The sequence below is a fragment of the Electrophorus electricus genome, unplaced genomic scaffold, assembly GCF_041902795.1.
Source record: "Electrophorus electricus isolate QZ-2024a unplaced genomic scaffold, ASM4190279v1 Scaffold31, whole genome shotgun sequence".
In the NCBI taxonomy this organism is placed as follows: Eukaryota; Metazoa; Chordata; class Actinopteri; order Gymnotiformes; family Gymnotidae; genus Electrophorus; species Electrophorus electricus.
In genome coordinates, this window is record NW_027658594.1 from 1,020,202 (window position 1) to 1,034,890 (window position 14,689).

At 42.4% G+C, this 14,689-nt stretch overlaps 1 protein-coding gene across 1 annotated transcript; it reads right to left on the reverse strand.

The window, feature by feature from the left end:
* Positions 1-1,945: 1,945 nt before the first annotated feature.
* LOC145655652 (eukaryotic translation initiation factor 4 gamma 3-like) lies at positions 1,946-10,448 on the reverse strand. Its single transcript, XM_081709146.1, has 9 exons — positions 10,424-10,448; positions 5,854-5,978; positions 5,641-5,760; positions 5,363-5,515; positions 4,004-4,201; positions 3,674-3,820; positions 3,279-3,515; positions 2,221-2,325; positions 1,946-2,128 (listed from the first exon to the last, which is right to left on the reverse strand). Exons 1-9 carry the CDS (start codon positions 10,446-10,448, stop codon positions 1,946-1,948), a joined length of 1,293 nt encoding a protein of 430 aa, XP_081565272.1.
* Positions 10,449-14,689: the final 4,241 nt, after the last annotated feature.

Sequence of the window (14,689 nt, forward strand, 5' to 3'; positions counted from 1 at the left end):
TCTGGTTCATTGAGAGTAAAAAGGAGGGTATGAAGCCACTAAACAGGACAGGGACAAGTGACAATTTAAGAGATGCCTTAGATGATAATGGACTTTAAAAAATTAATAAAATCTCCACACATCATTAAGAATAGTAAAGTACTCCCCAGCATGTGGGGAATTCATGACATACATTAGAATTACATTTATTATAGCTGCAGGTGGCAATTAAGGGGTCCAATCATTTTATCACATCTGCACAACTTGGTTGCTGATGACATCCCATATTAAGTTCACCAGCCTTTGTGGTTGGTTTTGAGGTTTTGTTTCCAGGAATGTTGTATTTTGAAACCAATCTCTCAATTTTCTCTGCTGAATTGCTTTATATAAATATTATTTTTCTGATTCGACATGACTAAGAAATATAGTTCCCCCAGAAGGTCAGTTCACCCCAAATGTACTTGCATTCACAGTATGTTCATATACACCATTGAAGTTTGGTGATAATCTAACACTCTATGGCTAAGTTTTAGCCTATTAATAAAAATCCTGCTCTTGGGGATTGATAGTTAAATACACATATTTTTGATAATTATTTACAAGAAGATCTGCATTTTTTACATTTAAAAGGTATCTCTAGATCAAAAGGTCACTGACTTGTTTGAAAGGTGCATTTGCCCAACTAATTTAGGTATCAAAAATCAGGCTAAAAAAAGGTTTACGAAACGTATTGAACTTTTTTTATGAAATAGTCACAAAGTATTGCACTGTATAAACTGCATTTCTCATGCACAATTGGTACACAATGGGATTGACTCATTTTTCTTTTTTTAAATACCTTTTCATATGTCAGAGGGGCTCTGTTGGCAAAAATGTCCTATAATTGCCATTCTAGCTCAAAGTCCATAAATCAATGCTCATGTCAAGTTTCATAAGAATTACTCAAAGAAGTCTTAATTTTTTTTCAGCTGTTTTGAATGAATCAGTACACCTTGGAAGGATTGATAGGTATGTAAGGGCCATATACCATACAAATATCAACATGTTTCAGTCTCATCAACATTTTGATACCAAATTTGTGAAGATTGGAGAAAGGTCCTACGACTAGTGTGTTACAGTTCATCAGCAACATAAAAAGTAGTAGGATATTTAAATTTAAAGTAATTTCTACAAGAATCAACGTTATAGCAGTCCACTGAAGCCAGTTCTATGATTAGCCAATTACCTGAAAAACATTAGCCAATGTTTGAGTCATCCTTAGGAATCCTTCAGCTTGCTTACAGAAGCAGTATGCAAAATTTCATCTTGATCAGAAGAGCAGTCGTTGAGAAACAGTTATTTGCAATATTATAATGCCCCATATTGACAAAACTGCTACATTTGGTAAGCTACCTCAAAGTCAATACTGGTATAAGTCTTTTAAATTTCATGAAATCTGAACATGTCCTTCAGGAGTTACAGCTAGTTAAAGTTAAAGCCTGACCTTTGTACTACTAATTTGTACGACTAATATTAGACTGGAATAGGACAGCTGTATTTTTTATATCAGGTTTTTGTTTAAATCATTATTGAGATTCAGACTCTTGCAAATATTTTGACACCAATTTCACTCAGATTGTGCGAAAATCCTAGGACTGGTTTGAAATTAGCAAAAAAATTAAAAAAAAAAACAAACAAACAAAAAAGTGAAATCTAATGAATTCAGGAGAAGCCAAGGAAGAATAAAATAAAAAATAAATAATATTATTTCTATATTCACCTCTGTCTTTTCTTTTGAACATCTGCAAATGTTAAATATAGTTTTGTCTGCAGTTCATAAAGGAAAAAGCAAAAATACATTAGAGTCAAACTTTTGTTTCTTTGTCACACAATTTTATTATTTTTTTGAATTATTGTATTGTCTTTTAGCACACATTGGCAAATGTGTCCATCCTCTTGTCGATTGTCCTTGGACTTGTCCTCGGCCTCACACAGCCAGGTGAAAAAGGCTGTCACGGAATTGAGGGCCACACCTTTGCCTCTTGTTGTGCTTGGACAGCAGCTGCTGGTGCACCTTCCTCTGCTCCTCCTGCTCCTCAAGTTTGGCCTCCTTATGGATCTGCTCAATGGTCTTGGGCCCGTGGTCAGCTCGCCGCGACACCCAGTTATTCTAGAAAAGCAAAATCAGCAGATGCATACTTTTGCATCACCATGCGCTGGAATGGCAAACACAAACACACAAACACAGGCAGAGTCTCTAACCAATCGCAGGTCGATGACGTCCTGGAGCAGGAACCGAATGCGTGAGGAACCCCTCCTCTCCTTCACTGTCTTTTCTATATATTTAAAGTAGTGATCCATTTTTGGCTGAGAGAGAGAGAGAGAGAGAGAGGAGAGAGTGTGTAAGAGAAACGTTGACAAATTTCAGATATTCTTCACCTTTCGATTCGATCAGGTGTGCTCTCAGCTGAACTCATGTCGCAAGACGTTTATGACTCTTATGTAAACCCTGCTGCCTTGCACGTTGGTCAGTGCTGTAAAGCAGTTCACTGCCACTGTGGGTGTAGCTGTGCTGTCATCAGCTGCACTTGGCTTTGGGGAATCCAGGGTGCAGCAGCAGGAGGCGGCAAACGTGGAGGAGGCTGTGAGAGCAAAACCTTCTAACAGCTGACCAGTCCTGAATAAAAGCCTTTCATTTTGTCAGCTGCAGTAGGAGCAGAGCTAACAACCACACTAACAACTTCTCTAAACAACATGAACTTGGACACTTTTAAAATCATTGCCAAGGCCTAATAATACACTGATATCAGCACAGCATGCTAGTCGCACTATAGATGATGATCCTAATTAGTTGGCTACCCTGTAGTCAGAGTGCAGGCAACAGGCAAGCAACAGAAAACACTGACGGCAAAACTTTTATAGACAACATTTCAACATGCTTGTTTTTTGGTTAAAAGCGTGCATGGAGAAAAAAAATATACAATAAAAAAGACCAGGAAAATTGAACACAAATAACTGTCACACTAGGTGGTGACTGAACTGTCAACATTACAACTGTTGTTCCTACCAGAGACAAAATGGACAGTCAAGATACAATATTCAAAATATTTTCATTCAGTTTTGTTGTGTAAAGTACTTGCTATGAAAAACACATAATGGACAAAATCCGGAAAAATGTGCAGTCGCTGCACTGCACACTAGCACTCATCTACACATGCACCGTAAACCTTTACATGACATATTAAAGATAAACCGATGCAAGTGCTGAGCATCTGCTGAGAATATTAAATCAACCCAGACCAGGCCCGCGGCCTGCTTACCCTGGCCTTCTCCAAGTCCAGGTCTTTGCCGATGGCTGTGAGGAGGTGGCACAGACGCTCCAGGCTCTCCTCGCTGTGGTTCATGAACAGCTTGACCACACAGTCCTGCATGATGGCCTCCGACAGCATGTGCAGCTTGAACAGCTCCCCAATGAACTTGATGTTGCCGATGGACCTCCTGTGGGCCTTGTCCTTCGCCTCCTCCAGATCCTCCTCCAGCCTCTCCCGCTCGCTGGCCTTGCGAGGAGTAACCAGAACAAAGACAAAAGCAAGAAACAGCGCGTTTGGACCCGATAACGACCTGGCCGCCTCCCAGCACTGCTTCCGATTTCAGTCCCCTTTCTCCTGATCTGTGGGTTGGTGAGTCGGGTAAATTAGACAGGAGTGCTGCTTACTGAACTGGCCGCTTCCAGCTGGTGCCGCAGCTTCTCCAAAACATCATCGTTGACCTTGTCCTTCTCAAACTCCTTCTGACAGCGGTTCAGCAGCAGCTTTTGGAAACTCACAGTGCTGGTGGGCTTGTCTGCCATGGGCACTTTTAACTACACAGGAAAGACATATAGGAGAAACACTTGGGTATAAGACAGTGTTGAGAGTTCTGTTACTAAATAGAAGCTGATTAAAGCTCCATGTCAGTTTAGAGTGGTTCAAAGAGAGTTCACTTCTGTGTGGCATATGCTTTTGTATGGAACTTCAGCAGCAATGTATGGGAACATGTTACTCACCATAGCCAGGCAGCTGCACATATTGCCATAGGCCATAGAGAAGCTGGGCTCATCAATGGCTTTTTCAAAAACCAGGTCAACCACGCCTTTGAGGCGCTCCTCCGTGTCGATGGTGAGGTCCATCACCTGCTTCATCAGCTGGTTAAACATCTGTGGTGTCAGTTTGTTCAAGATACTGCATACCTTCTGGAAAAGCTCCTGGAGAGGAAAACAGACTACCGACTAAGCTTTCCATTACAAAGAACCCAATCTTTTGTTAAATTCAGCAGTTCTTCCACATAATGACTAACTCCTCACTTTCACCAAATATTTACTCTGCCATTTGGAACTTCGTCATGAACAAAAATCACTCAGCTTTACTATATAGACCGATAAAGGCATCATACATCAATCACACTTTCCCAGAAGTGTAGCACTGGCAGCAAACAGTTTATCAAATCTTATCAACTAAAACCCCTCATGTGCTCCAAATTCAAATTAAAAGAAAACCCATTAGAACTACCTACAAGAATTTAATCAACATATAACTCCTACAAACAAAATAATATATACATAATAACCAAATCTGATCCAATAATAACCCTACCGACCAGACAATGCAATGAAGATCTGTCAATCTCTCCCAATGCTGAATTGCGCACAAATTTGCAAGAATATTTTAAACACAACCACTGGGCGCTAACCTATACAAGATCATCCACAGAATACACTACTGTTCACACAAAACACCGTAGATAACTATGCATGCCATATGGCACAGTACACCCATAAAACATTTTTGGCAGGGAGCTGCCAACCTTTTATCACACTCTCTAAATATCCTTCGGCCCTCATCTCCAGCAGTGTCTGCTAGGAGACACATCAGCAATCACTGGGACAGAGAGGGCCTCCAAAGCATACAACATTAATCCAAGAAAACCATACTTCTGAACTGACAAACAAGAAAGTACCATTACTCACTAGAGAAACTTACTACTGAATTGCAATGGCAAAAGTTTTATGCATGCATCAAAAACAAAACTACTCTTTTTAACTCAAGTCTGAACACCTCACTTCAATAATCTACAATACTCTCTCACCAAAATCAACACCACAATCAACAAAAGGAACAACAAGCACACAAGATCTGGCCCTCAGTATCATCACACCCCCTGTTTACACTAGAAACCAATGTCCCCCTGCATAGCTACATTCGTGCACACTCCCCACACACCCACCCAATTAAACAACGACTCTATAATTTAAATATCCAATTCTTGAAGAGCATATCGCAAAAAAAATTAAGTAGCTTTCAAGCCAACCATAACAGGCTGTGACTCTGAAATCTGAAAACAGGGCATGGCGGAGTGAGGTGCTGACCTGAGTTTTCTGGGTCTCGGGGTTCTGGGTGTTCTCCCTTTTCCTGCCAGGTTTCCAGGCATTCTCGGCCTTCTTCAGCTGCACCTCGTCGTTCATGGACACGTTGGTGATGATCTTGCGGGGAGACGGCCGTCTCGGGCCTACACTGAGCAGCTGAAGCAACGAATGGGTGCTCTTTATTATGGGCGGTAACAATGTCACAAAGACCTCGGTCACATAAGATGACCAGGCGCTCATTCATTTGTGACAGAAGAGAAGGGATGAGCGGAGAGACCCACCGGTGCACCCCTGCCTCCAGGAAGTGGCCTGCTGAAGTCTGCAGAGGCTGGGTTGAAGCCTGGGTCTCTGGCGATAATGCGAGGGCCCACCTGCTGCAGGGGCAGCTTGTTTTGTTTGATCTAGAAAACAACAGAGTCAAGTCGAAGTCCATCAGCCCCTCTCCATGGAATGGTTTTAAAGGTCCCCTAAGGCCAATGTTTTAGCAGGCTAACCTTGTCCAGTACCACATTAGAGATGGGAGGAAGCCCCTCTGGCTTCTGCATGCAGGCAGGCATGAACTGGAAGGTCAACAGGAAGTCTCTATCATACTGCCTCTTCCCATACTTCAGCTCTGGCTCTGCATGCAGAGAGGGGTACAGTGAGCACCTGGAGAGAGGAATCACCTCTCTGTCAGGACACTGGGCCTGCCCCACAGGAGTGTCCTCTTTTGGCTTCTTCCAGGTGTTGGATAAACTAATAGCTGTAAAACATAACAAATCAGTCTGGTGTCTTTTTAGTGTCCTAACATAGCATGTCATGCATGTGGTTATTTACCTTGACTCAAGCTTCGCCTAAGCTTGGACTGTAAGATGGGCTCCACTTTATCCTCCAGCAAGACCTCTGGCTCCTTCCCAGTCTCTTTCAGCTCTGCCCCAGTGGAGGCTCCACAGGCCTGGACTGCCTCTATAACAGCCTGGCCTGGGAGAGTGAGGCCTGAAGGAGCAGCAGTGCTGGAAGGCAATGAGGGCGTCAGCATGCCTGAGGCAACCGCCTCTCCGGCTGCTGGACTTGCAGCCTTCGCCGGACAGTGGGCCTCCAGGGCCAGGCCGACACTGACATTCCCCTGCTCTGCTAGCTGGCTGTTCAGCTGCTGGGATTTGAGGTAGAAAATGCGAGGATAATGAGGGTGTGGACATAATAACTAGCAAAAGACAGAAAAGATGGAGAGGGAGAGGGGGAGAGAGAGAGAGAGAAAGAGAGAGAGAGAAAGAGAGAGAGAGATACTGCACACACATGCAGAAGAAGGGGAATGGCAATGAGGGTGGGGGGGGTGAGCACAGCACAGCACAGCACAGCACAGCACAGCATAATTAGAGAAGTGAGTAGAGAAAGAGGCAAAGAGAGAGAGAGAGGAAATGAGAAAGCACAAGAGGGCAAAAGATCCAGCCGCAAAGGCACAAAATGTGTGTGTGTGGAGGTGGGGGGGGGGGGGGGTGAAGACACAAAGACAGCAAGAGACAGCAGACAAGCATGGGGTGCTTAAATAAATGGGCAGGAGAAATAGAGAAAGAGAGGAAAGAGGAACACTTAACATTTAGGGAAAGAGGACACAAAGTAAGTGCAACAGCGCAGTAGTGAGTGTTCCCTTTACAGAGAGGCCTTTCCTCAGAGGAGCTGAGGTGCTCAGGGTTTGGCTGAATCCTTCTTACAGGACCTTTACGTGGGCTGTCTGTGTAGAGGGAACACGAGGGAAGATCAGGAGGATTCGAGTGGCTGTGAGGGAGAACTAAGATGGAGGCAGACGAAAGAATAGGCACGGCAAGTCGGAATATCAAAACACATCTGAGAAGCCTTCTTAAATCAGAACAGCCACAATCACACAAGCTACTGGAACCAGTCAAATATGACGGAGGAGGGTCAACGGTGCGACCGAATCACTGAAGAAGGAAGAGAGAATGGCCGGAAATCAAACTACACCATCAGATTTTGTTGCTGATTGTATGATGCTTTTAATAGGACAAGAGAATGAAAGCCAGCCAAACAACCAAACAATCAGCTCAGAGCTTATTATGAGGGAGGACTAGATGAGAGAGTACTTTGACCTGTGGAGTGGATCACGCGCAGCAGCGGCCTGTAGCAGATCAGGGGCTCGGGCTGTGGGACTGAATGGCTTACCTGTGGAGCAGTAAGGGTAGTGCAGGGACATCCCACTGGTGGGCTTGTGTTCTGGCTAATGCCTACTCCTGACATGATCTCCTCTGTGATATCCTTGCCATCCTGGTTAGGGTCTTGGATACGGATCTTAGCGAACAGCAAGTTATTTGCATCTATTAAGTCAATCCACAATTAAATTAATTTCATCTCTGAGGCAGGGGGAATACTCACTGTTTTCTTTACCCTCTTAGTGGGTGGAGGCTGCTAAGCTGTATGCACTATTATGGATGGAGATTTGGTGTATATGGTCTGGCCAGGATAGTATGAAGGCCCTGCCACTAGTGGTGACCAAAAAAAAGCACTGGTTTCAGTTAGAGAGCAAACGAAAAACCAGTTTCAGCCAGCGGGAATACCCAGAAGAAAGGTCTCTTTATCGGTGAGAGCACGCATGTGGGTTTCCCAGGTGGGGGTAGAGAAACGGAAGTCCAAACTCACCATATGCTAGTGGGCAGTCTGCAGGAAAGAGCCCAGGGTAGAATGTACTGGGTCCTGTGGGCTGGACGGAGTACTGCTGGGGATGTCCCACGTAAGGAAGGCCACTGTGGTGATACTGAGAATGAAACAGAACAGCAGAGGTAAAGGGCCTAGCACCAGACATGGCCATTCATATAGGACACTTCTAAGAGATATTCAAAGCAGTAAACAAGCAAAAAATACAAAAACATTTAGTTTTTACACTGAAAAAAAACTAAACTAGAACTTCTCATTTCTGCTTCCAAGATAAAACATATTTTTATCTACACATTTTAGGAGCAGTTTATTTATTGCTGGCCAACCTGTTTATAGACAGATTTTCAACCCATTTGCTACACTGTGTACATATTTGCACAGGCGCTTTTCTCTGCTCTGGGTACCTGAGGCACGTAGTACTGGAGTATGTAGTACTGGGCGGTCTGGGATGAGGTGAAGGGCATGGGTGTCAGGAACATCATGATGAGCTGGCTGGACACGGGTCGAAAGGAAGCGCTGTTACTTGGAATGGCAGGCTGGGCTGTCTGCATCTGAGGGATCTGGAAAAGCTGGGAGAGGAGAGGAGTGGAGAGTGAGGGTCACAGAGCAGCGTGGCGTATGCCGCAGCAGCCGGCTCAGACGCTCGGAGTGAAGACTTTAGTCAAGAGTTGAGTCGTGGACTCTACAGCAGTTGTACTGGGAATGTTGAGGAGATATATACATAAAAAAAAAAAGTTTAAAATTTTCAAGGGATTTTGAATGTCCTATTATGCTAGGCATGCAAGATACAAAAAGAAAACCTTTCAAGAGTCTGTTTCACATGCATGGCACTAATACAAGGGTGAATGAACTAGCATGAAAAATTAAACAATTACAATGACGGATGCAGCTAATTAGCCATGATTGCAGGAGAGGGGATATATATGTAAAAGACTAATCTAATCTTGAATGTAAATTTGTACTGATAACCTGAGTCTATCAAAGCCAATGCTGACAAAATATGACATGAGCTAGAATTCAGAATGTGACAAACCCCCATCCCAGTTGGCTTTGATGCTCAGAATGGGAACATAGTGAGGGAATTCCTTCTACATGAGAAACAGTAAAATGAGCCTAAGAGGTGATTCTCACATACTGTCTCCTACCGAGCTGTTGCCATCTTAACATTTTCTGGACATAAAATCCTCCCTCCAGCAGTTATGCAGGCAGGCAGAAATGAACCTTTGTATGGGCTCCTGGGTAATGGAGCAGCCATACCATGTCCAAAACAGATTATTAAAAAGCACTGGAGTCCAAAGGAAATAAAGAGAAACAGACTAAAAAAGACTAAACATAAAAGACTAAACATAGGTGCTGGCATCCTCCGAACTGGGGAGCAGAGTGGAGCGCAGGTGCACCACTGAGCTACTGGAATGTCTTTCAATGCATTTTTTGAAGACTGCAAAATTACCTGAATGGATCTCAATCCTCCCTTGAATATTGAAGCAGGAACGAGAGAGAAGCTAGTGGAAGAACGCACTAATGGGTGTGGAGGGTCAGAGAGACTGTAACACGCTCACATACACTGGCACACACAATTTAAACAAATCTTTAAACAAATTTAAACCAAACCAAGTTTTTTGTTTTTTTTTTTAATGACGGAATTGAACACTGTTGTTACAGTGGAATTTTGAGGTCAGAGGCAGAGCAAATGTGTTCCACTAACCTTCCTGGCCCTTTAAGTGCACTACTGCAGATAGACTGAAAACAAATTTCACCTAAATAAAATCACACTGTAACACTGAAAACATAAACACAGACAAGCACTGAATGAGTGGTAAAGGGCATTAAAGCCTAAGTATTACATGGAGATCACCGCTCACATTTTCAATTCTTTCCTTTGACAAAACAACTCACATCAACAGCCAAGGCACTGCACTGGCTTTCTAAAAGGAGATGGCAGATGGCACTATCAATTAGCTTCACTCAAAAATGGGAGAAAACAAGGAATGCAGCATGTTATGCGCTCGTGCACATAGTTCGGTCACACGTCTCTGCTATGGTCTTCCAACGTACACTACCCTTGATATGAGGCAATATGGCCACCTACTGTAAGCTCAACCTTGGGTCACGATATCATGCAGAGCCTTCATAACACCCTATGCTTCTGTGCATGTGCTAGTCAGATTCAAGCTCAAATATCGTCTCTCTCAGCTAGCACAGCCCGGCCTCATCTGTCTACAAAACTTCCAAGAGGTCTCCGGTACACTAGACAAATGTTGCTGTTTTGTATTCACAGAGAACATTTATCCAAGTATGTGTACTGGTCAAAAAGTTGGGATGCGGCTGGGAGACAGGAATCCATCTGCCTCTGAGATTGATGTGTGAGTTGGGGAGGGGAGTGCAGTGGCTAGAACACTAAACTTGGCGAGGTTTTACCACAGGCACACAGTGGAGCACGCATCATACAGTGGGAGGTGCTTCGCTGCGGCGGCGGACATTAGCTGCTGGTGGGCAGGATGAGAGAGCAAACTGGGGGTGGAGGAGGGTGGGGGGAGCCAGGCAGAGACTGTGGGGGCAGGATGGGTGCAGACGCATGTCACATGCTGCAGGAATCTGGACCATGTTGCTGACAAGTTCATTGAATGTTTTGAAGCCAACTACAGCACATGCATGTCTGTGTTGTATCTGGGCTTGGTGTAGTAGGGTCAAGGAAGACTTATTTTTAGCTGAAGATGTCCATCAATAGCAACACACTTAACTGCAGATAACCATATTTACTGCTAAACTTTGACTGACATCTCAAGTGAGGCACACTTCATACAGAATGAATACAAGAGTTAATTTACTGTCTTGTGCAGTTCAATATAACAAGCTCATGGTTCATTGCAGGTGGAGCCACCGTCCTTGTTGATTGAAAACCTTAAGGAGGAGAAGCAACAGTCCTATTCCAAGCTAGAGAAAAAAGGCACAGGACTCTCACACAGCAGACTCTGAAATGGAGGATCTCTCACATTAAGGTATAGCTATGCAGCCTTGAATTTTTACTTCCAGACATTCTTGTGTGGTTCCTAGATTTTTCCCACATTCCAGTCCTTTTCTCAAGTACACTTTAAATAGAAAATAAAGTAATTAATTGAAGGGAATAGCCAGTGCCATCTTTATTCTGAGCTCAATGTTGCATACAGACGAGGTATTGTCCACAGAATGTCTAACAGTCTCAGGTGGGTTCAATCTTTATACATTTTCATCAAGTTACAAAACCATTTTTTATTAAAATTGTATCTTTAGGTGGTATCCTGGCCTCAATCCCGGACTTGCCACAGAGGCCATATTTGGTCATTCTCACTTCCTGCTTACTTCTGAAGCCTAATTTGGTCTTTTACAATTCCTGCCATCATATTATTACATTAATAATTTCATTTTATTACCTCACTTGAGTACACCTCTGGCTGGATATTGACCCACTTGGTTGTAATCCTAAATGAATCATGAATGATGCAATCAAAGGATCACTGCTTGAAGCCAAGCAAAAAAGTTTGATTTTTCACATTCACAGACATGAAGAACCAGCAGGACGAACCAAGACTCATGTGAACTGTGTGGGAAAGTAGACTTTGCACATACTGTAGAACAAAACCGCTTTGATGAAGTTGTAAGCAAAGAGCTATTAAGAACATAAGCCTGTGTAAATCCTGATAAGCAATTGTAGTTCAGAAGTGTTTGAATATGTGTATTGTTTGTTTGTATTTTCACAGGCCAAAAACAAGTACTGATTAGCAAGATTTACTACCTCCCAGTACACCATTTCTTTTTACTGCCTGAGTAGATGTTGATGGAAGTCAAAAGGCCAACAGAAGCAACAGCCATCTGGTGGTTGCTTCCAGACTACCAGATCAACTTGATATTCTCTATTGCCTCTCTCTGGCAGAATACCCACCAGGTCATTCCACATTTGCATAGTTTTGGTGATGCTCTTTGCTTTGGCTTCAATGTCAATTTGGTGGGCTTCTTTGGGTGGGATGATTCCCCCGCTGAGAGTGTGCGGGCTGTTGTGGAGAGAGGATGTGTCTCCAGAGTCACATCCAGACCCACATATGGCCACCGCAACCAGAAAAGCACAGGTGAGGAAGGTAAGGCTTCTGAGAGCTACCAGCCAAGCAGGTGTGGACAGAAAAGAGGTGCTCTGTAGCAAAGAGAAAGGAAGCTGATTGCTTGGTATGTAAAAGGAGAGAAACCTGGAAGCTGGTGTGGATAGTATGAAACCCACCAAAAATGAAAACAACATATTCATTTGGAAAAAAAACAAAAAACCCAACAAAATGCAGCAAGAGAAAACAGGTCTTTGCTTATCTTAGATAAATCAGTGTTTGATATAATCAATGCTTAAAAAAGCATGGTAGCCAGGAACAAAAAAGTAACCAAAAGTATTCAAGGTGAAATGTGCAGTGTATTGGCTCAGTCATTTCAACTGTTCCCCATTTTTTTAATATCAATTTTCATCTCTGACAAGGAAGATGTGGAGGGGAACCTGGGAGCCTGTTGGACAGGGTAATGAACTGGATTGCAGGCTCAAACACTGTATGCACTTATATGCACTTGAAGGACAGTGTTCACTACCAGTTCCGTGTACGCCCTTTTTTTTATCGTCACTTTGTATCAACCGGGAAGGAGCAACTGTCATTCACACCCAACAGAAATGCAGCTAGTTGTGACCTTGAGAATTCTTGGCTATGGAATCGCCAAAAAGTATCTTAAGCACTTCAGCACCATTGTAAGACAACCATTGACAATAATTACTCACCTTAATGAATGCTTTGTCCGCATCTTGGCTGCATCTGAGCTGGTGGTTGAAAAGCAGGGCCCACAGCTGTCGGTTCTGGTGCTGGATGTCACACTGCTCAGCAGTCTGACAGGCACGCACAACTCGTAGGTCTGTTCAAGGTGGCGCTTGTACACCTCAATTTCCATCGTAATTGTCCTGTACAACCATTAAAAATTTGACAGAAGTTAAAAAACAGCAGAACGGTTTGTTACAACTGGAAAAAAAATAAATAAGAAAAGATTGTTTGTTGTTGTACATTAAAGTCAGTGAGCCATGAGGATAAGCCCTCTTGTCCAAAGTTCTGATCAGCAGTTATGACCTCCTAACACTGCAATCAAAATGCACGGGCAAAAGATGCATTACTGAAAAAAACACTGCAGATCTGGAATTCATGTCACCACAGTCAAGGTTGAAGGCTTTGTTCAGTGAAATATATATATATATATATATATATATATATATATATATATATATATATATATATATATATATATATATATATATAAATTCTAAGCAAGGATCTTTCATTTTACAGCCTAAAAATGAAAGTGACAAATAAATGTATGTGACAAATAAACCAAACTTGAAACTTTATATAAATAGCTTCATGTTAAATATACACAGTTAATCAGTCATTAAAAAAACACATTCTATTAATTAAGAATGTTTATGAAAGTTAATTTAATCTAACTAACAATAAATGAACAGTCGAATATTGTAGTTCAAACAGTCCGATAGCTGTAGTAATGGCTTACCTCATTTTGCTTATTTAGAGAACGATAAATTTGAAAACCCACAGGTTTGTGAATTTGGGTCTCTAAATCATACAAAAGTAGGTTTTCTATTTCTGAACAGTTAGCTAGCTAACAAACTACCAGCACCTAAACGATCAAAGTTGAAAGATGAACAATGAAATGGTTCCACAAGGAATGGTTTATAGCCCCGAGGTAGACACTCGCTGACCTCAACTATTAGCTAGCTAACTAGCTTATCGCTGTGATAAAACGATAATTTTTAACAATGAGGACATGAATAAACTATCCTTTACAATTTTCACAATATTGTTAACGTAACTGTAATATCTGAAAACGGACCACACAGAAAGGTGTAAAAATGAACAACTGCAAACACCCCGTTCCTTATCTTACCTCGTTAGGTAGCTAAGATAGCTAACCTAGGTTAGACCCTTTCACCATTTAAAGGTCTGAACTGTCAAACTGCGTTTCCGTTAGGCAGATAAATAGTTTGACGCCGTTTGGTGAAACTTATGCAGCCATATAAATTATTTGATCGCCGATACCTTTAGACATCATGGAATAAAAGAGGCTTATTTTAGCTGATGTGCGTGTGGAGTTGTTTGGGGGCAGCTATGATCTGGAAGCTAAGCGTTGGTTCAGTGGCTTCTAGCATGGACTAGCTACGATCATAATTCTGCTACAAAATGTATAAATGAGGAAATATACAATTATTTACAGTATTACAGCATTTACAGTATTAAAAGCGTGATTTAATGGGATGAATAGTTAACTAGCTAACGTTAGCTATCCTAGCTTGATGGCTATCTTTGCTCACTAACGGTTACTGCATCTTAGGGCTAACTTTATGCTGCACTTCGCCCCCTAGCGGGCCCGCGGGAGAATCCACACTGGCATACTCAAATAAATCACTTTATAACATCCAATATTCTTAAAGTACAGTACATTTTTCGAGATAACATTTCTTAGGAATAAAGCAATTACCTGCTTACTGATTTTCAGATGTCTACATGCAGCCTAATTTGGTCTTTTACACTTCCTGCCATCATGTTATTACATAAATAATTTCATTTTGTTACCTCAGTGTCAGGAATTCTGTCACTGAGCCACAGTTCTGTGAAAACT

Excerpts from the sequence above, each read along its gene's own strand:
- LOC145655652 (XM_081709146.1), bottom strand. The coding sequence starts at position 10,448 with ATGCGTGCTCCACTGTGTGCCTGTG. Across the intron at positions 5,516-5,640 it reads CTGGAGGCAGGGGTGCACCG|CTGCTCAGTGTAGGCCCGAG; the intron begins GTGGGTCTCTCC and ends TCGTTGCTTCAG. Across the intron at positions 2,129-2,220 it reads ACGTCATCGACCTGCGATTG|AATAACTGGGTGTCGCGGCG; the intron begins GTTAGAGACTCT and ends TTGCTTTTCTAG.